Genomic DNA, 22,294 nt, shown 5'->3' on the forward strand with positions numbered 1-22,294 from the left:
TAACACATTTCACAGAGAACCTCGCATTACCTGCATTAAAAAAATGATTTGGAGAATGAAGTTCTTTTGAGGAACGGAAATATATACCCGCCTGAATAGAAATTTTTAAAATATCGAATAATGATAAAAAAAATTAAAAAGTAGTCGATCTCATTTCCATTTTCTTCCTGAAATCCCCCAGGTATGAGGCACCAAGGTCTCTGAAGGCACTTAACCTTTCCCGTTTAAAAAAATCTGACATGCTGCTGCATCACTGAAGACTCAAGGTCACAAACAACCTTGCAGATGGTTTTCTGGGAGTTCTCATTAAAACGACTCTTAACACAAACTAGTCACCCCAACAGAAAATGTTCTAGAGCTTCTGGTGTTCTGCAGAATCACAGTCCTCATGGTTTTGTCGTTTTTCAAAGAATGAGAAGAACAAAGTCAACCCATAAATGTTCTATTTAAAATGTAAAACCAAAAAATAATAACAATAAAACAAATCAATTAATGATGAAAAAGAATGTCTCTTTTAAATTGCAATTTTGTCTATTCAGAAAAACAAAGCCCAACAAAAGCAGTTATATTAATGTTTTATTTACTTCTCTTTTACACAATCTAGTGTTTTAGTCCAGTGTTGTAATTTAAGCATGTTATGCTTTTGTTTCTGCTAGGCTGAAATATGAAATACGAGGAGAACACAGAATCAAGAAGCCTACTGCGCTCACAAGGAGATAACAGCCAGATGTAATAAAGCTCTTCCTTCAATTCTGTTTGATCATTTCCACTCCAGAAATGTGCCAAATATCATGTCACTGGGATCAAGTTGTAAGTGCAAGGAAAGATTGGTGTATGTGGCTGAATCACATCCTGGTAAAAATGGAAGAAAAAAAAAAAAAAAAAGACCATGATGAAAGAAAAATGCCTTTAGTTTAAAAGTTACCTAAAATAAAAAAATATTTGATTAGAAATCTCTATACTTAAATATATGTTTGATGTGCAAATAAAACAATCAGTTTCTTTTATCAAACTGTAAATTCTGCAAACGTCCTGCCTTATTTAGGTTTACAAGTCAGTTGTTTAATTTCAATACATAACTATTGGCACTCTACTGTCCGAAAAACAAGGAAAAGAAGAGACCTAGACGCAGAAATAAAAGTCCTGCTGCTGCCGCTAGATAAATAGGTGGGAGTCTGGAGGACGCCGGAATAAAGTGCTCAGTCGATTCATTGAGGAAGAAGGAATGACACGGCCACTCGCCTGCAGCGGTCAGTGTTCGCGTTCCACGCTTTAAAAGCTGGCTGGTCTTGCCGCGTCGTGAGCTGCTACCGAACTACGCAGAGTGCGCTGGACTCGCAGTGCAGGAGTATGAATCACATAATCTGCACGAAACACGAAAGGACGGCGGGTAATTAACATTCACCATCCTCGGTGTTACGTGTGTGGAACATAGTGCTTAACTTCAGGAGGGTGGGAAAGCAGGACCCCTCCTAGAATGAAGACGATACATGACAGACAGGAAAATTCTTCATTTTTGTTTTCAGGCAGATTGAACTTGGACACATTTTGCTTGTTCTTTTTGTTGTAGTTTGTCTTGATGAATGTTCACTAAGATAATGGAAAAATATTCCGTCACAAGCCAGTCTCTGCCAATAACCCTTCTGTGTGAAAGCTTTTGGTTTGGGGCGTGGGGGGGAAGGTGGAACTTTCACCCATGACGGAAGACTTTAAAGTGAACAGAACGCGTATGCATATTTCATGACTAATGTTGACAACATGCCGGCTCCGGCTGCATTCACCGCACAAGCGCCGGGACACTCGGCCGTAGTGTAGCTACAGGTCTGCGCGCTGAAGCGGTTTGCATCGCGGTGACGGTACGTTAGCCTGCCTGCCGCCTGCTGCCCGCGACCCTTAACCCCTCTGGCAGTGTGACCCAGACCGGGTGCACGAGCACCTTTCCTAACAGAACCCTGGGTGGGCGTGACCGATTCACACCAAATGCCCGACCCTGCCTTCTCTGTGCCGTGTAGCTGGTATTTCTGTAGCCGGTGATAAAAAAAAAAATATGCTGGCCGCCCGCTTGCCCTCCTCTAGGCCGCCACGTGGCCAATCAGGTAGATGTTGTCGTAGAGGTGTCCCACAAAGTCCTCGCTGATGTTCTGCGCCGCTCGGCGGGTGTTGCGTATGAACTCCCGCTTGGACATTTTGTTCTTCACGTGTGGGCTGGACAGGTCGATGGACAGCAGGATCAGGGAGTAGCAGAGAACGTAGACGGCGTCTGAAACACACAAGCGCAGCCGAGGGTGACGCCGCTGCGTGAGAAGCAACCGTTCAACATTCTCCGGGGTCCTTTATCGCAAACTTTACTGCAAATTTATAATAAATCAGAGTTGCTCTGCGGCACAGCAGCCCAGCCCCACCAGATGTTATTGTAATGCTGCACGTTGATTGGTCGGAGGGGTGCCCTCCTCTGCTAACACTTTAAGCCGCTGGATTAGGGTGGCTTTGGAGGCCAATGGCAGCGTTGGAGATCTCAGCTGGCTGCTGTGTCAGAGACCACAGGCGCTGCTGATATCAGTCAGTGGACAACAGGCATCAGGCAGTACCACCATCTACACAAAGCCATTACTTCGCCAGGTCTCTGAGCCCCCTAACAGAACACAGCCCGGCTGAGTGACACAAAGCACAAATCACTCCAGCACTAATTAGAAAATAATCAACATTTAAGCTCCTGCTTAAACGGGCCTGTTATAAACCGTACTGCTTACCACCATTACTAATGCATTTCAGAAAATAAACATGGGAAACGAGTAACTCTCGTTTAGTCTTTTGATGCAGCCATCAATCCAAATTACACTGCTGGTCTAAATTAAGCCATGAGAGCTGATTCTAAAGCCAGCTTCTCCCTATGTGCTCATGTGCCAAACATGTTGCCTTTTTGGAACAACTTCCAAGAATTCGCGATCAAGTGGGATTTCACTGTTTGGTTGCATCGGGATATGAGACACTCTCACCTGGGCTGAGCCCCAGATCTCGCACCAGAGTGGGATTACAGGCGCAGAACCGGTGGGAAAACTTTGTGATTAGGGTTTCCAGGTATTCGCCCCGCTCCTCTGGGGCATGGATGTGCCTGAAAAAGTCCCGGAGAGCGTTGGGCAGGAACTGATTACTGAAGTTATGTAGGGTGACCAGCTCATCCAGCACGTCTCTCCTGCAAGGACAAACAAGATCTTCATCAGAGTCAGCATCCTCACTAGGGATGGGAATTGTTAAGATTTTAACAGCACTACTCCTTGCTTATTGGTTGGTAGTAGCAGGGAAGTAGCACCGTTGCAGGGTGGTAGTAGCTTAGGGGTAACACACTCACCTATGAACCAGAAGCCCAGGTTCGAATCCCACTTACTACCATTGTATCCATGAGCAAGACACTTAACACTAAGTTGCTCCAGGGGGGGACTGTCCCTGTAACTACTGATTGTAAGTTGCTCTGGATAAGGGCGTCTGGTAAACGCTGTATCAGATGGTTAGATTCTTTAACTGTAATTCTTATTGGTACTATTTACATATTTAAAAAAATAATTATCACACTGATCACCAATTCTGTCTGTCATCAACTGAAGATGGAAAGTTCTGATGGCACCATTGAAGAGCACGTCATGCTCCTTAAACTATATCCTCTATATCCTTCTTCTGAAGCATTCAATCAATCAATATATCTTTGCTGGTTCAAACTAACCAATAAAAACAGTATTAACATTGCTTAAATTATTTTCTATCTATTCATCGGCATGAACGATCAGTAGTCGTAGTAGCTTGGTTTGTTTTATTGTTTTGAACAAATCACTGTTATCTGATTACTAAAATAAAACAGTCAGCTAGATAGCAGTTCCTATTGATCATTGATCAACGTTCGTATTTTTGATAACCAATAATTTAGATAAAAGTCCGCAGGCTCCTGATGGCATATAACGTAGTCAGCAACAGATTTCTCCGCATTTCTCCGTGTCAATCTAATGGACTTTCACTAAATCCTGGCATCAATCCACTTTTACAAACAGAAAACCTGTTGTGCCAGTGATAAGTATTTTTCAGCATGTGACATGGCATCATCTTTTTCGAGCTACTCTCTTAATTCTTCCAGCACTGGCAGCAGGACCAGAAACATTATCATCATTACTTTAATCGTCTGGTATCCATCCCTTGCGCTCAATGTGACATTGACATTAGTCAAAATTCATTTAAAATTGAACTGAGCCGGTCATATTCTACTGTGTAATATAGACCATAATGGTGAAAATGTCAATCAGGTTGACAGATATGCATCAGTGACCCCTGTTTCTGACACATTCAAGAAGGTAAGCAGCTGCATCCATCGAACCTTTCATCAAGGTAAATCCTCAGCATTTTCCAGTTCAGCGTTCTGGTGCAGAAAATGAACTTTGCAATTTCCTTTGGATGCTCCACCAGAATGCCTTTGGACATGAAGTAACTGATACCCTGAGGGGAGAGAAACCACAGAAAACAGACATGGAGGATTAAGGCGCGACTGGCACACCGACGGCCAGACAAAGCATTTTAGCAGCAGCCGAAATGCCGGCTATCGCATGTCCTTTAAGTGGCCGGGCAAAGTGGCGCTAATCCACTTAATAGCATGATGGAGAGATGTCATGCCAGCCCATCAGATGGAGTTTATGGGATTTGCTCGCGATCTCCTTGAATGCAGGATTACCACTCAGGTGTTTAAATGCACTGTCATAATAACTTCACACTAGTCAAACTGGTGTACGTTATTATAATTAGTATTTGTTTTAGGGCTAAACTCGTTTACTATGAGAGAACCAAGTAACAGATTATTGTCTAAGAGCAGCTCTGCTGTTACACAAGACGCCAGCTTCATCACCTCCTGTGAGTTAGCGTTGAAAGTCAGACTTCCTTCATCTAGCTGCATGTAAAGCTTCCTATAGGAGAACTCAGGCGGGAGTCTCCTATTGTATATGGAACAGTGACCCCAAGTGGACTTGCACAGGCTACAAAAGAAAGCAGATGAAACCAGATCAATACATATGACACTTCTTTGAGGAGATCAAATGTAAATTTCTTAAATCCTTGTTTAAGCCTACACTGTATTTTCATAAAAAAAAGAAAAAAGACATACATTTACCATAAATACGTTTACATACATACAAAGCCACTTATCCAAGTCCCCTTATTACCACTGGGTGCTTTCACAAGATACTTAACCCTGAGCTCCTCCATGGGAGACCGTCTTTGTAAATAGATATGCAAGTCATTCTAGACAAGGGTGTTAAATAAATGAATAAATCATATAGCAGTTCACTGCCTCCCTCTTAGCTGATATTTGGTAATTGAGTGTTGTGAGGTCCAGTGAAATTCAAAAATGCATCTGAAATATTAGATGCATCTCTGATGAGCATCACAGCATGGACACTGTTATGGATATTAATGAGATATACAACGCATCCAGACAGTATTCACAACGCATCACTTTTTCCACATTTTGTTATGTGGAAATACACCATAATTGCAAAATGTATTAAATAATTTTTCCCCTCAGAATTCTACACAAAAAAATTTTACTTGAGGTTTGGCAAATTTATTAATAATTAAAAAAACAACAACTGAAAAAGCCCATTCACAGTCTTTTTGAATATGATGCCACAAGCTTGGGACAGACGGGTGAGTGTCTTTCCAAATCCGGTCCAGTCCACTGTTTTTTTTCCCCACAGGCAAAGGCTGGGTACTTATGTACATGTGATTTTTTAATTAATTAATTAATTAATTGATTATTAGATTTGCCTAAAAAGTCAACTGTTGTTTCACGTTGTCGTTATGGGGTGCTGTGTGCAGAATCCTGAGGAAAAAATTATTGAATCCATTTTGGAATAAGGCTGTAAAAGTGATGCGCTGTAAATACTTTCCAGATGCACTGTAAGTCATATATGGCCATTTCACCTTCCTGGTCTTACTCACCCCTGCCACAGATACTCATCGTTACCCAGATCCTGCCACACGCACGACGCCAGGCACAAGTCAGTGGCATTCAGGTAGGACAGGATGGTGATGCTGAGCTCTGGAGGCAGCATCTCCAGGTCGATGAAGCCCTGCTGCTCTTTGACCTTGCGGGCGCGCAGCAGATGGCTGATGTCGGTGCCAGGCACCTGGCAGTGCACTGTGCGGCGCGCATGGAGGGTCTCGCCAGCCACTGGGCCCATCCTCCGGCCGTGTTCCTGCGGAAGGTAGCACTGTTCACCGAACTCCTGCTGCAGCTGCTGGTTCCTTGCCACCCGCCACAGACCCTGACCCATCTGCAGATCTGAGACAGGACAAGGGAGATGAGGAGCAACGAGGAACAGAATGTTTTTTTTTCAGGAAAAAAAAATTACAAAATGTACAAAAGCACAAATAAGCGGTTAATATGTATGTTCTTGCACCAATCATCTGCATGATTAGACACAGATAGGATTAACTCTGGAAAGGTTTCAGTATGATTATATGCAAATAGATGCAAAGCATGTTTCTCAGATGTGGAAGGTTTCGCTCTTACTGGGACAGCTTCACGTTTTCTTTTGTCATAATCATATTTAGGCTGGTCCTTTCTATCCTGAGGACTGTCTATTTATAAGATGACTGACTGTCTGGAAGTTTGAAAATCCATATATTATGGATTATGTGTAATGTTACGTTAACACAGACCTCTGGGAGATTATTTGGACGTGAACACTATTTATTTGTGAGCTTTTGCATCGTGTACGCATGCCGGCTCTGGGCAATTCCAATTTTAACCACGTTACCGCTGGCTTAAACCTTTTACAAGTCGCCGCCATTTCAGCTTTACCACGGGTGAGCAGAGGGCCAGATTGAATGCGGCTTTGGTTTCAGTGAAATGGCATTAATCCGATCAGGCGGCAGCCCTTTCCTCTTCACCAAACAGCTCCACATTATCCAACGCTCCACATTATCTCTTGGTTTCAGAATGGCTTGCGCCCTTGGACAAATTGCTCACAGTATTTAAATTGTTCCCCTGTGCGATGTGGGCCACGCCTCTGTCTGTGCAGCACAGCGATGCCATTTCACTTGTTATTCCACATTCTTCACCCAAGAAGTCAAATGGTATTTTGGAGCTTGTCCCACTTTCTAAAACCCATTTATCTTCACATACGATAATGTGCACATCAAATACAAATCTACAAAACAGCATAATATCCAATCACACAGTATAGTATTGTATTTGTGGAGGACCAGGGTGTTTTATAATAGCATTAGATATATCTAAAAAAAAAAAAAACTGAAGGCTTACTGTAAACACTGAATCAGCATGACTGGGGGGTTTAGTGCTGATTATTTCACCGGCTCCACAACTCATTACCAGTGTGCATTTTCAGAACGCTGTTGTCAGTTCTCCATGGTGACGTCTGTTGTTATGAACAGTCACGTCAACAGCTCAACTACAAAACTACTCGAGATCCATTGCAAAAAGTCTCATTTTCACACAATATCATTTTACGACAAACGCGCGGAACGTTTAGGGAGCGACACTTTTTTTAAGTTTGTTTTGGTGTCGAGAAAACCCTTATTCCATCATGCTCGATTGACGCACAGTTCCCGCCCCCTCCGCGCCGCTACTGGCTGAATCCGAGGACCGGTCAACAACGATTGGCCGATGAGACTGACAGCCGGGGAAAAAAAGGTTGTCCTGTTCCGTGCTTGCGCAGCGCCACCCACCTGTGCTTTTATGGAATTATTCTGCCGCCGCCGCGACGAAGAGACGTTCGGATCCAACCACAGTTCTCTGCAAGAAATCACCACCGTCCTTTATTCGGAAGCCCTAGAACACCATGCCAACGAACAGCAGTGTTGACGCCCTCCGAGGTGGCCGCGGTTCGGAGAGAAACTGCGGCGCAGCAGCACTAATCTCCCCCCGTCGACTCCGCCCACACGCACACGCCGACGTCCAGGCCACTTTGACGTCTCGGCTTCTGCGCTGGATGAAAACGACGACGACACATCGTTTACTTCCGCATTGAGCCAGGGACGGCGAATAAATGACGTGTTTATTGAAAATTGGAATTATTCAGAAACAAAAAGTTACTAATGTTTCGTAAAAATGTCAGTATTCCAGAAATGACAAACACCCTTTTCCTGGTGGAATGACAATAAATCTAAATGCATTGTAGAAGCGGCGTTTGAACTGTATAAACCCTGCCAAAATACGCAAACCTCTTTATTTACTACATATATAGTTAAATATAGACAACTGTAGGTGTAACGTGTGTTTCTCTACTGATATTTTTATTGAGCCAGCAACAAATCCGCTTAACTGGGATTAAAAGAGTCGTTAAACTTGAAACGGAATCTGCTAGACAGTCTTTGCTGCAGACGGAAATGACGAAACAACTTTGAGTAAGTGCAGCTGAATAATATGCGATGCAAGTGTTACAATTTAATTTAAGGAAGAGCGAGATCACTTACTTACATTGTGCGAACTTGTGCTCAGCGTACATCTAAGCGCATCTTAAGTACATCTGTACCGTACTAAAATGCAAATAAATATTTGTTCTGTCATTTGGACGTAGTGATAAAGCGGCATTGAGAAAATCGCGAATCTGCTGTTCAAATAAATGGAAGACATCCTCATAGCAACCAATCTCACCGAAGTGCGTATTTCACCGGCAAAAACAAAACACAATAACACGGCTGTACCCGAACGTCCTTCGTTTACCTTGTAAAAGATTATTTCAGAATATTAAACACTTTTCTACACAATGTGAACCGGCGTAGCATTAATGTTAGACTGAGTCCAGACACACCGACGTTTAATTTCGCAAACATCTGATTTTCTACTTTCTCACGCAGTGCTTCTACAAGGATGGCAACCGGAGACATTAAAGGGCGTCTTCGGAAACTGCAAGTCCTGCTCCGATCACTGAAATATCACTGTGAAGTTGACTATCACGGGTACGTAAAAATGAAAACGCGTTGGGACTTCGGCAAGGTTTTTGACGAGCCCAAAAAAAACCATGGCAAGCTGCGTCTAAATGACTTGTTGCTGCCATTGGGGAAGCGGGGGCCGCTGAGGTGCCACTGAGCACAGCACCGTCCCCACACACTGCTCCCCGGGCGCCTGTCATGGCTGCCCACTGCTCACCAGGGGTGATGGTTAAAAGCAGGGCCACCAGTTTGTAAGAATCCTGGAGAGGAGCCCATCCTGGATCTTATATGCAGGAATTAGCAGGGAGGTTATTTTGTGTTGTGTTCTGGGTATATTTTATACACTACTCACAATACCTTATGGATATTGTGAGAGACTTGGTGGATGTCATGCATACGGTGTTTGTTTCACTTCAGACATTTTCGGGATAGGGAGGCAATCATATTGGGCTGATAGACACACCTCATTTTGTGATTTCAATTAAATGGTCTCATTGTGTACATGTGTGCCTTATACTGGGGCCAATACCAAGAGACAACCTTTCTCAGTCTGGCATCGATTTCAACATTCTGTGGGCATAAAAAGCTGATTTTGTCAGTAAGTCATTCCAAGTTCATCATTCAAACAGCCATAAACACACATCACTTAAGAGAGGAGCATCATCACCTGGCCATGGTGCCCCTTCCAGTCGGTGGCAGGCAGTCAGATGTTTATCGTGAACTTGGTGTGTCTCAAAGTGTCATCAGAAGACTTGCATCAAGACAAGGAACTACTGGCAGAGTTCATGAGTGACAGACCGCAACGATGACCAGAACCTAAAGACCTATGTACTCAGACATCGCTATGGAACTGCCATACAGCTGCAGGCCCTTTTACGAGATGCGAGGGGTACTATGGTTTCCAGATAAACCATTCGCAACCGACTCCACCACTTTGGCTTGAATGCTAGACAACCGTTGCAGGTGACTCCACTGACCTCAAGACACCGCCGTGAACGTTTGCAGTGGGCACAAGAACATGGGACCTGGACAATGCAGCAGTGGTCTACAGTCCTGTTCACTGATAAGTGTCGGTCACCTTGCACACAAATGATGGTTATCAGAGTTGCTGGAGAAGCAATATTCTGAGGTCAACATGGTCCCCAGGGTTTGCTTTGGTGGATGAGGTGCAATAGGGGTAATTTTGGGGTAATAAATATTAAACTAATCAAATGGTGTTTCTTCTCATACATTATTAGCATCAAAGTGAACTTTTACTTATTTCATTAAAATTCAGAGCAAATAGGATTATTAAATATTATAGAGATCACACTTCTAGGTGTTTACAATTGGAGCTTCCTGTGGAGGAATACCTCTGCATATAAAGCACATAATTAACATTTATAAATTAGTAAGGAAGTGCCAATCGTTTGTGCATTTGTGCTCCTAGAGGAAATCAAAACTTCACCTAAAGTCAGTGCCAAGATGATTCAAACTGGAACTATTACCATTTACCACTATTACCAAATATTGCATGGCAATATTTTTCATTGTGAATGCTCAAATTATATATAAAAGAAGATGATATATAATTGATGTGCATCTCAGTGCACATGTGCTGTAGTGTTGCCTGTGCAGCCAATTAAACTACAAGAACTGCAGCCTCTGGTCTCCCTGCACTGGAGTGTGAGATTTTGGCTCCAGCTCCAAACATCTTGGGAGCAGAGGGAGACAGAGAGGAAGGGACTTTACATTCACCAGAGGATGTGGTTCCCTGTTCTGTGTACTGAAGGAGGGGACTGAAACAGCCTGAGAATAATCTAGACAAAAAATAATACATTTCTGTCCATTCATGTGACATTCATTTTGTTGTTTTAATATTTGGCTGAAGGAACGAACAAGTAAATGAATGCATAGAAATGTGTTTATTTATTGAAATTGCATGCTGTATATAAGTTTTGTACCTACGTTTTGTTTGCAGATTGGCTAAAGGAGACCCATCCTGCTTCTTGCCCATTATGAACCATGCGTTCACGTCCTTCTCACCGTTCCTCACAGAACACCTCATGTCATTTGGGGTGGAAGTGACAGGAACAAGTGACCAGAGATTCCTCGAGTGTGTATATAAGGCACATCATTTAAATTCTGCACAGTTGTCGAAATGGGAAGTTTTTGTTCAGCTCGATAAGTGTGATTCACTTGCTTTGAGGAGACCCACCATAGTCCCTCAAATTCTCGCAAAAACGTCAGAAGCAGCTTCCCTACAGACCTGGCAATATGAGCCTCATATGTGTCCATCAAATGACATCCATCAAAAATGAGTTATCAATGGAAATGATCAAAACAGACACGTGTAATCTATACAATATATTAATGTAGTAAATGAAGTATGAACATAAAAGCAATAAATTGTGTTATTTATTTTATTTTTTAATTTTTAATTTTTTTAATCATTTTAGCTTGTGCAGCACTTTGGGCCAGCTGCTGGTGTTTAAGTGTGCACTATCAATACATCCTGACTTGTAGAGGATGTTAATGATAGTTGGCTGTTTAGGCTTTAGGAGGTTTGTTCCAATGATTTCTGATGCACACATTCACTGACCATGATAAGTCGTTGTTGGGGCAGTGGTGGCCTGGTGGTTAAGGAAGCGGCCCCGTAATTAGAAGGTTGGCAGTTCGAATCCCGATCCGCTGAGGTGCCACTGAGCAACGCACCGTCCCCACACACTGCTCCCCGGGCGCCTGTCATGGCTGCCCTCTGCTCACCAGCGGTGATTGTTAAAAGCAGAGCCTAGTTATTGATCCAGTGCTTCGAAATAAGGGTTTTCCTTATTTTTCCTTACCTTTCTTTACAAGTTCATGCCAAGATCTTGCTACTGTTTGGTGAGAAACAATCTCTTGTTCTGCATGCAGTGCTTTTACTTTGTCTTTTACTTTGATCTCCAGCTCCAGAGCACCTTCTTAATCTTATCTTCTGTAGAGCCAGGTTCAGCCATAGATGTTTTCCCAAAGGATGCCCATGTCGTGTGCTTAGTGGATTATGAGTTGGGCTGTCAGTGTGTTTCATAATGTATCATCCCTGTTCCTCTACTGTCCCCCTGTGCTACAGACTGAATTCAACCCCCTCATTCCAGTTCTCTGTCTATAGATCTCTTTCTCTATTCCAACTTGCTGATAGCCCACAAGTCCTTGCTGAATTATCATTTAAGGCTTCTATTTCTTGTGGTTTAATAAAAGCATAAAAAAGAGCTGCCTTTATTTTTTTCCAAGACTTCATCAACCACAGACTTTATTTCTCCCTGTTTAGCCATGAGGCATCATACCTCTCTGATGATGATGATGATGATGATGATGAAGAAGATGAAAGACCTTTATTGCTGTTGCAGTACACCATGTCACTAGTCACAAGCACCAGTAAAAAAAAAGGCTATCAACCTGACCATACACACAAACACCACACAGGTCAGGAAGATAGAGGATCTCTGTTCATCCGACTGGATGACATATGGCCGACATGAATGGGATGTTCCACACGGCATGTCTTTGAGGGTTGCAGTGCAGCCAAGAGGCAGCATTTGCTTTAAATTAGAGTGTGTGTTAGAGGAAGGCTGCAGTTAGAGGCGGCATCGCACTTTTCCATCTGCCTACAGATGCTTTTCACCCGTGGCTTATACCCACAGATTTAAACACGGACCTTCTCTGTTAAATTCTTTCCTGTGATTATCCTCTTTCGATTTTTATATCATCTGTTTTAATGGCCCTGTGCAGTGATCCCCATGCTGTGTGTGTGTGTTTCACTTTTTTACAAATTCTTTGTTATTTATGTAAAACACATGATTGTGTGAAAAAAAATAAACACACATCATCTAAGTCTTTTATTTTCATGTCAACTCTGCCTTCATCCAGTATGCACTGCTGGAGAGGAGGTAGGAGGTAGTAGGTAAGTAAAATGGAGCACGGGTGCAGATTTAGACCAGTAACTACCAGTAAGAAGTCCAAACTAAGGGGTAGTATTTTTTGTTTTGCTATTTAAGACATATCACATTGGGGGTGTTCACGAATGTAAGATTATTCAGAAGATGAAGGTTTTGAAATTTCAATTTGAAAGCACAATTGCATACTGATGCTTCTAGACATGAACTACACTTTTTTTTTTTTTTTGAGGCTTCACATAGATGATGTCATTCACAGATTTTGCGGGACATTTTCCACTACAAGCCCCTGCTGAGCAAACAGCAGTTTCACCAGTTCGGCTTTGCAGAAAGGAAGGTCAGCCTTCTCTGCGATGTCATCACTTTTGTCGTTCAGAAGCACAAAGAGCTGTCCAACAGCAGCAAGGTATCACTCGACAACAGCAGTCAAACCTCCGACTAACAGGGTTTGATGCAGGCCCTCTGTACTAATGCATGGATCCTCCGTCTTCTCTCCGAACCAGGTCTCTAGCCAATCTGACAGAAGGCCCCGGTTTAAGCCATTCCCCCCTGAGGGTAAAAGCAGGAGAGAGGTTTCTCCTTCGTTCATTGAGGCGTACCCACCACCAACCTTGGCAGTAAGTCCTTCCTCCTTGATAATGCTGTCAACTCTCACAATATTATAATATGGTATTGATGTCTACATGTAGACATTTACAAAATATGACTGATGGGCAATGAAATTGAGCGTGTGGTCTGTGTATGTCACTGACTCCTGTCGGAGCTCATCTATAGAGCCCCATAGCTAGAGGTCGGGGACAGCAACAAAACCGACTGATAGGCTGGTGTTGGCCTGCACCATAACGAGCCAAACTAACACAGACAAAGGGAAGTTTAGCGCTCAATAAAATTTACTCTGTGAATGAAACATGACAGCAGGACGGTCGGGACAGTAACAGGAGCAACGCCGCCAGTCTCAGCCACCGGGCATCTCCTTTGAATGTTCCCCGCTGATCACACACTCTACTAAATTTGTAGGCGGGCCCACAACTTGTCAATCCCAGAAGGATGCATTGTACACGTGAGAGTCCTGCAGACAAAATAGGAGACAAACAAACCCACCACGCAGGGCGTGGGATGTAACACGCACAAACACACACACAGCATAAGCACCTAGTGTACATGACTCTCTAGTGACTGTGATTCTTCCACTTCAGGTGATCCACGACAGGCCACTGGTGGAGAGGCATGTTGGGAGCTACACCCCTGTGCTGTACAGCCTCTCCTCTGATGAACCTGAGCAAGAGCCGCCGGAGGACGAAGAGCATGATCTAGAGGAAGAGGAGAACCAAGAAGATGATGGGGACAAAAATCCACAACAGGAAACTGTACTCCTTACTATTGTGAGGAAGAGTTTATTTGCTTGTTTACTCATCTCTCTGTCTCACTCTCCATCCCACATTACCTATTCCTATTAGTCTCTACATCTGTCTGTGCTCCACTGATCTGAAAATGAACTTTAATCAGCATCGTTTCCTATGTTCTAGGCCCCAGCAGTGGAGGTCAGATTACAGGCTATAGAGTCACGCCTGCAGGAGTGTGAAAGGAAGCTGGGACAGCTGACTGTGCTGGAGGGCAGACTGGAGGTGCTAGAGAGAGACATGGCGGGCAAGGTTGTTCTAGAACGCAGCCAGTGGGAGAACGTGGAGAGCCGTTTGCTGCTGCTGGAGGCCAGACTGGCCCTGAGTTCAGTTCAGGTAATTTCAGCATATCTTCACTTAAAATAATGTTCCTATTATTGAATAATATTATTTACTCACTGTGTATGTTGTAGAAACATCCAGTGAGAGTTGAGAGGGTAGAAGGTTGCAGTGTGAACGAGACATTTGGCCCAGCAGATGTGGGTAAGTCACTTACTGGTGTCTTTATGTGTAGAAGAAAATGAGTTTGGAACAAAGAATTTGTTACCCTCTGTCGAGACAGATTTGTAGCCCGTTGTGTCTGACAGATGAGATGAGTGTTAATGCCATGTTAAGTGGCAAGCACTGCATAGAGGTGCTCCAGCTGGTCTCGCCCAGACAAGGCTCTGATGCACTTACTTTTGAGGGGTACATCAGCCTGTCCATCATCATACCATATGCCACACGCTGCAAATTTGTCTGCAAGGCTGTCATCCCAGAAGGAAGCATCTTCTAGAGATGATTCACAAGACAGTCCACAAACAGTTTGGTTCAGATGGTGTCAAGCGTGTGTGGCAGCAACAAGGTGAGAAGAACAAAGACGAGTGTTTTGCTTACAGCCAAGCATGGCAGTGGAAGTGTCATGGTTTGAGGCTGCGTGAGTGCTGAACATGAATGCCAAAATGTACTGTAACATACCGGAGCAGAGCACGATCCCTTCTCTTTGGAAACTGGGCCGTAGGGCAGTATTCCAATATGATAATCAAAAATGCCTCCAAGACGACCACCGCCTTGCTAAAGAATCTGAGGGTAAAGGTGCTGCTGGACTGGCCAAGCATGTCTCTAGACCTAAAGCCTATTGAGTATCTGCGGGGTATCTTCAAACAGAAGGTGGAGAAGTGGAAGAGCTCTAGCTCTGTTAAGTCGTCATGGAGGAGGAGAACAGGATTCCGGCGCCAGCCGGTGAAGCTCTAGTGAATTCCGTGCCCAAGAGAATTAAGGCAGTGCTGGAAAATAACAGTGTACTAGCTTTTGTTATCAGCAGACATGAATGTCTGTGTTTACTTATTTTGGGGAGGATGGAAAATGTACAGTGTTATACAAGCTGTACACTGACTGCTTTTACGTTGCATCAAAGTGTCATATCTTCAGTGTTGAGGGCTGTTCTCTTGTGTTCTCTTTAACATTTTTTTTTGTGTGAGGAAACAAAAATACTGCATCCCTCCAGCAGGGGTGCTAAACACATACTAATTGTACATTTTAGAGGTGATACAATGCAATTTTTTTGTTTTTCTTCACAATCTGTCATGTGTCTTGTGTCTCTAGACCCTGGCAGGCACTGTGCAACCACATTGTCCCAGCTCCACAGCAAAAACTTGCGGACACAAACCAAGTCTCCATCTGAACCTTCGTCACAAGACCCTCAGGTGAATTTGTGAATAGTCAATAGACACCTTAAAGTGTAAAGGAGGCCACAATTTTGGTCAGTAATCTTTATTCTTACTCTGTTTAGGATAACATTAAAGAAAGTCTGGAACGAATAGCCAGCATGTAAGTAAAGAACTACTTATGTATGACACATTCAGTACAGACCTGGTGGTCAACAACAGTTTTTTTTGTTCTGTATTTTCTTGTAGGATAAAAGGTACATCCAGCCTTTTGAGAAACGTGGAATGATCCTGCTGTATCTGCTGCCATTTAATTCTAATATTGTGTCTGATGTGGCCTCTAGAGGTCACTGTGATTCAATATTACACAAGGCCACAAGGACAATTCATGAAATTAACTGAAAGTTCCCAAAAATAAAAAACTATTTAAAATAAATGGCACAACTTTTAAATGATATTCAATGGTTTTGCTCCTGAGAACCACTTCTAAATAAATTCTGTCAGTTGAGTAGAACAGGTAACCTTGTAAGATCTGTTGTTTGGAAACAATCATTTTTTTTTCATTAGGCTAAATGAGTCAGCTACCATCTACCCCAATAAATTAAGATGTTTCACTTGTTGTCTTATGTGTATAGTACAGTGCCTGTGAATAGACCAGCATTGAGGAAGTGGTTCCTGCAGAGAGTTAACAAGTCAGTTTCCAAGATAAATACAAATATTAGAGTGATCACATGGCACGCATACACACATTTCTATTTCACTCTTTGATACTTGCACCTACTGACAAGTGTCTTAAGCAGCCTACTGGGTTACACACTCACCTATTAACCATTGTGTCCCTGTGCAAGACACTTAACCCCAAGTTGCTCCAGGGTGACTGTGGACCAAGGGCAGTGGTGGCCTAGCGGGTAAGGAAGTGGCCCCATAACCACCAAGGTGCCACTGAGCAAAGAACTGTCCCCACACACTGCTCCCCGGGTGCCTTTCATGGCTGCCAAGCAGAGAATACATTTCGTTGTGTCACCGTGTGCTGTGCTGCAGTGTCTCACAATGGTAATCTGACAGTAAGTTGCTCTGGATAAGGGTGTCTGCTAAATGGAAAAAAACAAAAAAACGCTTGGAGCAATTTGCCTACATCTTGATTCCTGCATTCAATAGAAAAGATGGTGTTTCCTTTAATCTGGCACTTAGGGGCAATTTCTGGCCCAGAGGATAAGACTCATCCCTTTAGTGACTTATTATTGAGTTAGGAGAGACAGAGAAGATAACAAATATTAGTTTATCCACATTTGTTCTATTCATTATCATTTACCTTATTTTTGATGCTCATGATTAAACTAAGAAAGTGTTTCCATCTATTGGCTTATTGACTTAAATTTACTGTGATTGCTGCTGTCATTACTAGAGGTTCTCTTTTGTTCACAGAAATTCCACTTTGGGCCAATCAGACATGAAAGATCACCTCTGTGTGTCTCAGGGTGGCTAGTGTTAAAGGTGATCCTGCTCTGTTGTCAGAATGTTGCATTCAGTGTTTTTCAACTATTTGCATGAAACTTTATTTTCAACATCAAAACTATTAATACACGTAAAAATTATGCGAAAAAATGTGTGAATGGGTCACTATTTCCACTTAATTAGTAGTCAAACATATGGCCCCCACATCCGGAATAGAGTCTGAAGAAGCTCACACTGAAAGTTTTCACATTCCTGAGACTGTAATGTCACGTATGATAAGCTGCGTGTGACCTGCATTCAGCTGACTTTCACCCTCACACTCCTCCAGCGTCCTTGGCCCTCTGTTTCAGGGACAATTTTCACCGTAATTAGCGGCAGCTCAAGCATGCCTCTGAACCATTTAACTTCCTGATTGGTCGGCTCTTGTATTTGAGGCAGGCTGAGCTAATTGCTATAATCAGTCATTATAATGAGGCCGTTTGAGGTGTTTTTTTAAGAGAATGTACAGGTTTGTTTGCGAAAGTTGAGACACTAAACTCATTTAAATTGCTGTCAACTCCTTTGCACAAGTGAAATCATTTTATATTTATATTTTTAGTGAATTGCCATCTTCAGACAGACAATCTCATTTTTATCTACCTCCAGTCTCTCGAGACACAGATGCCACAAATAACTATTTTGTTTTTGACCAACCAAAAAGCTAAGTAAGCCTGTTTATAGGACACATCTTAAATAACTAAAATCTGTCAAATTTCTAAACCATTTTCTTCATCCACTGCATCTGCTTAATTAATGATGGGAGAAGAGATTAACAGAGGTGTGAATTGGAAATGTAACCTTTTGTAATCCTAGTCATTCATTAAGAAGCAATAACACAGGGGGAAAATTATATTATATAATAAAAAGATTTTGAACTAAGGCTGAAATTAGTTTTTTTCCATGCAGAAATTGGCACCCAGTTGGGGAGCCTCTGCTCAGTTCCCTCAGACGCATTCGAGGCTGGATTTCAATAGGAAATGGTGGGAATGACTCCCAGCTCCCATCCTGCGATGATGTTAAGTGCTGGAACTGTGTATATGAGGGAGCCTGGCTGAGGATGAGTGTCTGTTAGTCAGCTGTAAGTGTATTTGACTGCAGAGCTGAGCATGTATCCCTGCAGGCAACAACTCACAGCCTGTCTGTAAAATTATAATAAGTAAATATTACTCCCTGCAAAACTGACTCATGGGTAAAAGGCGTCTCCCCACAAGTCATGCTGCCAACCTCTAATTTAGCTGCATTTTTTTTTTTTTTTTCGTCGTTGTTATTTTCCGAAATGAATTTCCTCTGGGTATCTTGATTGCAAATTTACCCCCTTTCCAAGTTTATTTTCTTTGCCAATAGGAACCAAGTTGTTATCTTTGGTTGGGGGCCAAGACCTCATTTCATGCCAATCAAAACAATATTCGCAGCCCTATGGGAAGTCCGACAATAACCTCTTATCATTGGAAACGAGTGCATAGGCAAGCAGTGGAGGCTGTTCAGGCGTGGCATAATAAAATAAACATGGTCCTTTCACAGGGAATCTGACCTGCAGACCTCATGGTTGGAGACGGATCCACTGTGGGGTCTGCACAACCCCCATCCCCCCAGTCGGAGGACTGTTTTCCTAATATGCCTTCTGCTTCGGTTAGAAAGAACAGCAGATGAATTTTCATGGGCTTTTAAACTGGATTCCACTTCATTAGTTTAACTATTATTTCACTAGCACACAACACAAGACTTTGTATAGTCTATGCAGTCATCTTATTAATACCAATATGTTTTGACAGTCACTTATAAATATCAATACATTTTATTTGAATATTTTGTACTTACATGTCCTTAAAGATCCACAAGCATTAATTTATTAATCAGTAAATCAATAAATGGTACATTTTACTTGATGCTTTTGCAGCATTCAGATTTATATGAATTCCTCTCATTGTCAACTGTATAATTAAAGTGGGGGAAAAAAGGAAAAACATTTGAATTCAATGACCCAAATTTCCCAAGGGGCTGCGGTCTGCATAGACTGAGGATGTTTAAAAAAGAAAAAGAATAATAGGCCGGGTTGAATCAAAGATGCCAATCACGTAGAGAGGAACACTGATTCCCACAGAGGTCCTTCTCTCCCTGTTTATACTGAAGACATCACAAAGCCTGAACACTGGAGAATGGAACATTGTGTTCGCTTTCCCACCATAGTTTGTACTGAACAAATATGAACTAAATACCTTGCGCTTATCTTGCACGTCTGAATGCCACCCTTCCGACATTGACTGGCATTTCTGTGAGCTTCCTGTGGCGAAGGAATTCTCTTAGGTCACAGGCAAGGCAAGCACTACAAATTAATAATTTCTACTATACACCTCTGACTCCATTTGTGAGATGTTGCCATGCTTTTAAGGAGACCTGTATTTTTGTCTTTATGATGTTGGTTTGTCAGATGGCAGGGTTGCAACCTGTCTCAATATGCCACCTGAAATGAGTATCCTTTTACCCATATCAGTATCTGGCTTTATTTAACTCACACTTCAGAAGAGTAGCTGTTGTGCTTCTGGAATTATGTATCGTTATTGAATGCCTCTCAGCTGCTTCCTTTCACCACCCTCGTCTGTCTGCAGTGTCTGCACTGTGATTTTCTGCCCAGTACATAGACGCTGGCATTGTTAACAAGGGTGTTTCAGAAAGTCCACAGGAAACAGTTAAGCAGGTGTGAATCTATTCGCTGAGTGATTTATACTCTCTCTGCATGTTTTTCTAACATTTATTAGGGACATTGTCACATTCTCTGCATTTTGGGGGATTTTGATAGAAACCTGAGACTTATTCATACTGAACTACTAAACTAAACTAGCATATGAGCACAAGCAGTTGACCTTACTTGCAGTGCAGTGATGTGTGGAGGTCACTAGGTGGCCCTGTCTTCCTGCACTGTACTCCCACCATTTGGAGAACTTTGATATGAACTTCTTCATTCAAATATAATACACAACTATAACAAAACAATTGTAAAGGAATGACTGCAAGAATGATGTATGTTCTGTGCATGACTGTTTTTTTTTTTTTTTTTAATGTACATGAGTGTAAGAAATGTTTGAATAGGAAATGTACCTTCAGCACGTACAAGTAACACGTGATACACGTGATGGGCATAGTGTATCTGGAAATATTTGTGGAAGTTCACCTGGGTTGAGGTTGAAGTGCAGCTTCAAAAGAAATCAATGGTCGGGGAGCACTTCAAACACCCTCTTTAATTACACAAACTTTCAAATGGAAGGCAGAAAAATCATTAATCCACACTGCCTTCCCCCCTCTGGGCTGCCCTTAGTCTGTCCTTAAAGGTGTGTGTATGTGTGGCAAGTCACGCCTGGAGTCATTTTCCTTCTGAAGGATTACTTTTTTAGCTCTGCCCATTTGGGTTGGACCATGCCCCTCCCTCACAAATTCCAATTCTCCTTGCCTCTTTACCCTTCTTTTAATACATACAGCAATAAAGACCGCATTTTCTGATAAGAGTCAATACTGCTTGCAAATCAATAGATTGCGACTAGTACTGCAATTTGAGTAAGAACATGGTTCCTGGTAAGGACAGCCATGATTGATGAACATTTTTTTTAAATTTCTATAGTGTTAACTAGTCTGATATGGATGATCTTTGCGTCAAACAAAATGTTGTGCTGAATCAAATGTAGAACTTTATTTTCCTTCTTTCTCACAGTTCAGTAGAAACCATAATAGGCCTCATACACTGAAAATTATATTTTTTTGGAATGCATTTGGCTATTAATGTTTATTGCTGAATATCATCACAGAAAGCTTCAGAGCCATGTTACATTCAGTGATGCCGATGCTTTCTAACATCACACAAAAAATGAACACATAAAGAGCACCATGCACTCGGCTCTCTCCTACTGTCTGTTTTGGTTAAACAGTCTTTGGCCTTTGAAAGGAGCACCACGGTTAACTGTCAAGAGTGTAAAAAGGTGTTTGAAACGCGTTTGTGCTGATCTACCTGTATTGCATAGTTTACAGTAGTTTGATGAAAAGATCAAAATATGTCAAATAATATGTTCTAATTCTAAAAAAAAAAAAAAAATCTAAATGAGAATAAATGAAAAAAAAAAAAGAGAAACAATTACGAGAAGGAACAAGAAATTATGTAGAAGTATCATAATTCAAGAGGAAGTTGGTGTGAGTTTCTTCCTCAATGTTTGAAAGCTATACTGATAGCAGTTACCACTGACGGTTTGAGGATATATGTTGACTGTTCTAGTAATAGAAGACCTAGCCACATGACTGGCAACATTCTTTAAATACTTTGTTTGCACGAAGCCGTGCTTTGTTCATTGTTAGTTGTTACAGGTTGTCCTTTTTTAGATATTCATGGGTTTTCTGACTGAGCCCTCCAGACCAGGATACTGGGAAATCATTATGGTTCATTCTCTGGTAAGTTCACATACCAGTCAATTTCCGAAGAGCCTTGATTTGACCCCAATCATTGCTGCAAAAGGGAATGAGCAAGATCCCACGTATAATGCTGTCATTCTGGTATCTGATCCTAATCACAAAGCATAGCAGTGAAATGAAGCACTTTCAGTCTGAGACAGTAAGTGACTTTTCCTGCTTTGTTCATAAATGGAAGTGAAAACACCAGCATGCCCGCCAGTCACTCGGTTTCTTCCTGTTTCCCTGACACCAAGAGACAGTTTTCTGGGTCTGCATTGAAAGTGTTCACTTTTCAAGGTTTCAAAGCCCCAGGGCATGCATACGCTGTGACACTAGTGTGAATTCAAGATGTCAACATGAGCTGAACATATTCCAATGCGGCACAGTTTCTTCATGAAAGAAATGACGCTGGACGATTATCCTGCATGTGTACAGCAAACCGCAAGGCTCGTTAATAGTGAGGTTTTGGAATGATCATGGT

The 22,294-nt window shown here is 42.3% G+C and overlaps 2 protein-coding genes across 2 annotated transcripts; one reads left to right on the forward strand and one right to left on the reverse strand.

Moving 5' to 3' along the window:
* Nucleotides 1–429: 429 nt before the first annotated feature.
* fbxo8 (F-box protein 8) lies at nt 430–7,963 on the reverse strand. The gene is made up of 6 exons (XM_028978646.1): nt 7,726–7,963; nt 5,974–6,316; nt 4,883–5,009; nt 4,361–4,479; nt 2,997–3,193; nt 430–2,260 (listed from the first exon to the last, which is right to left on the reverse strand). Exons 2-6 carry the CDS (start codon nt 6,306–6,308, stop codon nt 2,073–2,075), a joined length of 966 nt encoding a protein of 321 aa, XP_028834479.1. The 5' UTR covers nt 6,309–6,316; nt 7,726–7,963; the 3' UTR covers nt 430–2,072.
* A 706-nt stretch (nt 7,964–8,669) lies between these two features.
* cep44 (centrosomal protein 44) lies at nt 8,670–16,407 on the forward strand. Its single transcript, XM_028977737.1, has 11 exons — nt 8,670–8,725; nt 8,857–8,958; nt 10,892–11,039; nt 13,102–13,248; nt 13,346–13,459; nt 14,039–14,224; nt 14,369–14,578; nt 14,656–14,725; nt 15,827–15,927; nt 16,014–16,051; nt 16,138–16,407. Exons 2-11 carry the CDS (start codon nt 8,870–8,872, stop codon nt 16,175–16,177), a joined length of 1,143 nt encoding a protein of 380 aa, XP_028833570.1. The 5' UTR covers nt 8,670–8,725; nt 8,857–8,869; the 3' UTR covers nt 16,178–16,407.
* Nucleotides 16,408–22,294: the final 5,887 nt, after the last annotated feature.

Source organism: Denticeps clupeoides, chromosome 4, assembly GCF_900700375.1.
Source record: "Denticeps clupeoides chromosome 4, fDenClu1.1, whole genome shotgun sequence".
Classification (NCBI taxonomy): Eukaryota; Metazoa; Chordata; class Actinopteri; order Clupeiformes; family Denticipitidae; genus Denticeps; species Denticeps clupeoides.

Excerpts from the sequence above, each read along its gene's own strand:
- fbxo8 (XM_028978646.1), bottom strand. The coding sequence starts at position 6,308 with ATGGGTCAGGGTCTGTGGCGGGTGGCAAGGAACCAGCAGCTGCAGCAG. Across the intron at positions 5,010-5,973 it reads GATGAGTATCTGTGGCAGGG|CCTGTGCAAGTCCACTTGGG; the intron begins GTGAGTAAGACC and ends TTTCTTTTGTAG. Across the intron at positions 2,261-2,996 it reads AGATCTGGGGCTCAGCCCAG|ACGCCGTCTACGTTCTCTGC; the intron begins GTGAGAGTGTCT and ends TGTGTGTTTCAG.
- cep44 (XM_028977737.1), top strand. The coding sequence starts at position 8,870 with ATGGCAACCGGAGACATTAAAGGGCGTCTTCGGAAACTGCAAGTCCTG. Across the intron at positions 8,959-10,891 it reads TGTGAAGTTGACTATCACGG|ATTGGCTAAAGGAGACCCAT; the intron begins GTACGTAAAAAT and ends TTTTGTTTGCAG. Across the intron at positions 16,052-16,137 it reads CTGGAACGAATAGCCAGCAT|GATAAAAGGTACATCCAGCC; the intron begins GTAAGTAAAGAA and ends ATTTTCTTGTAG.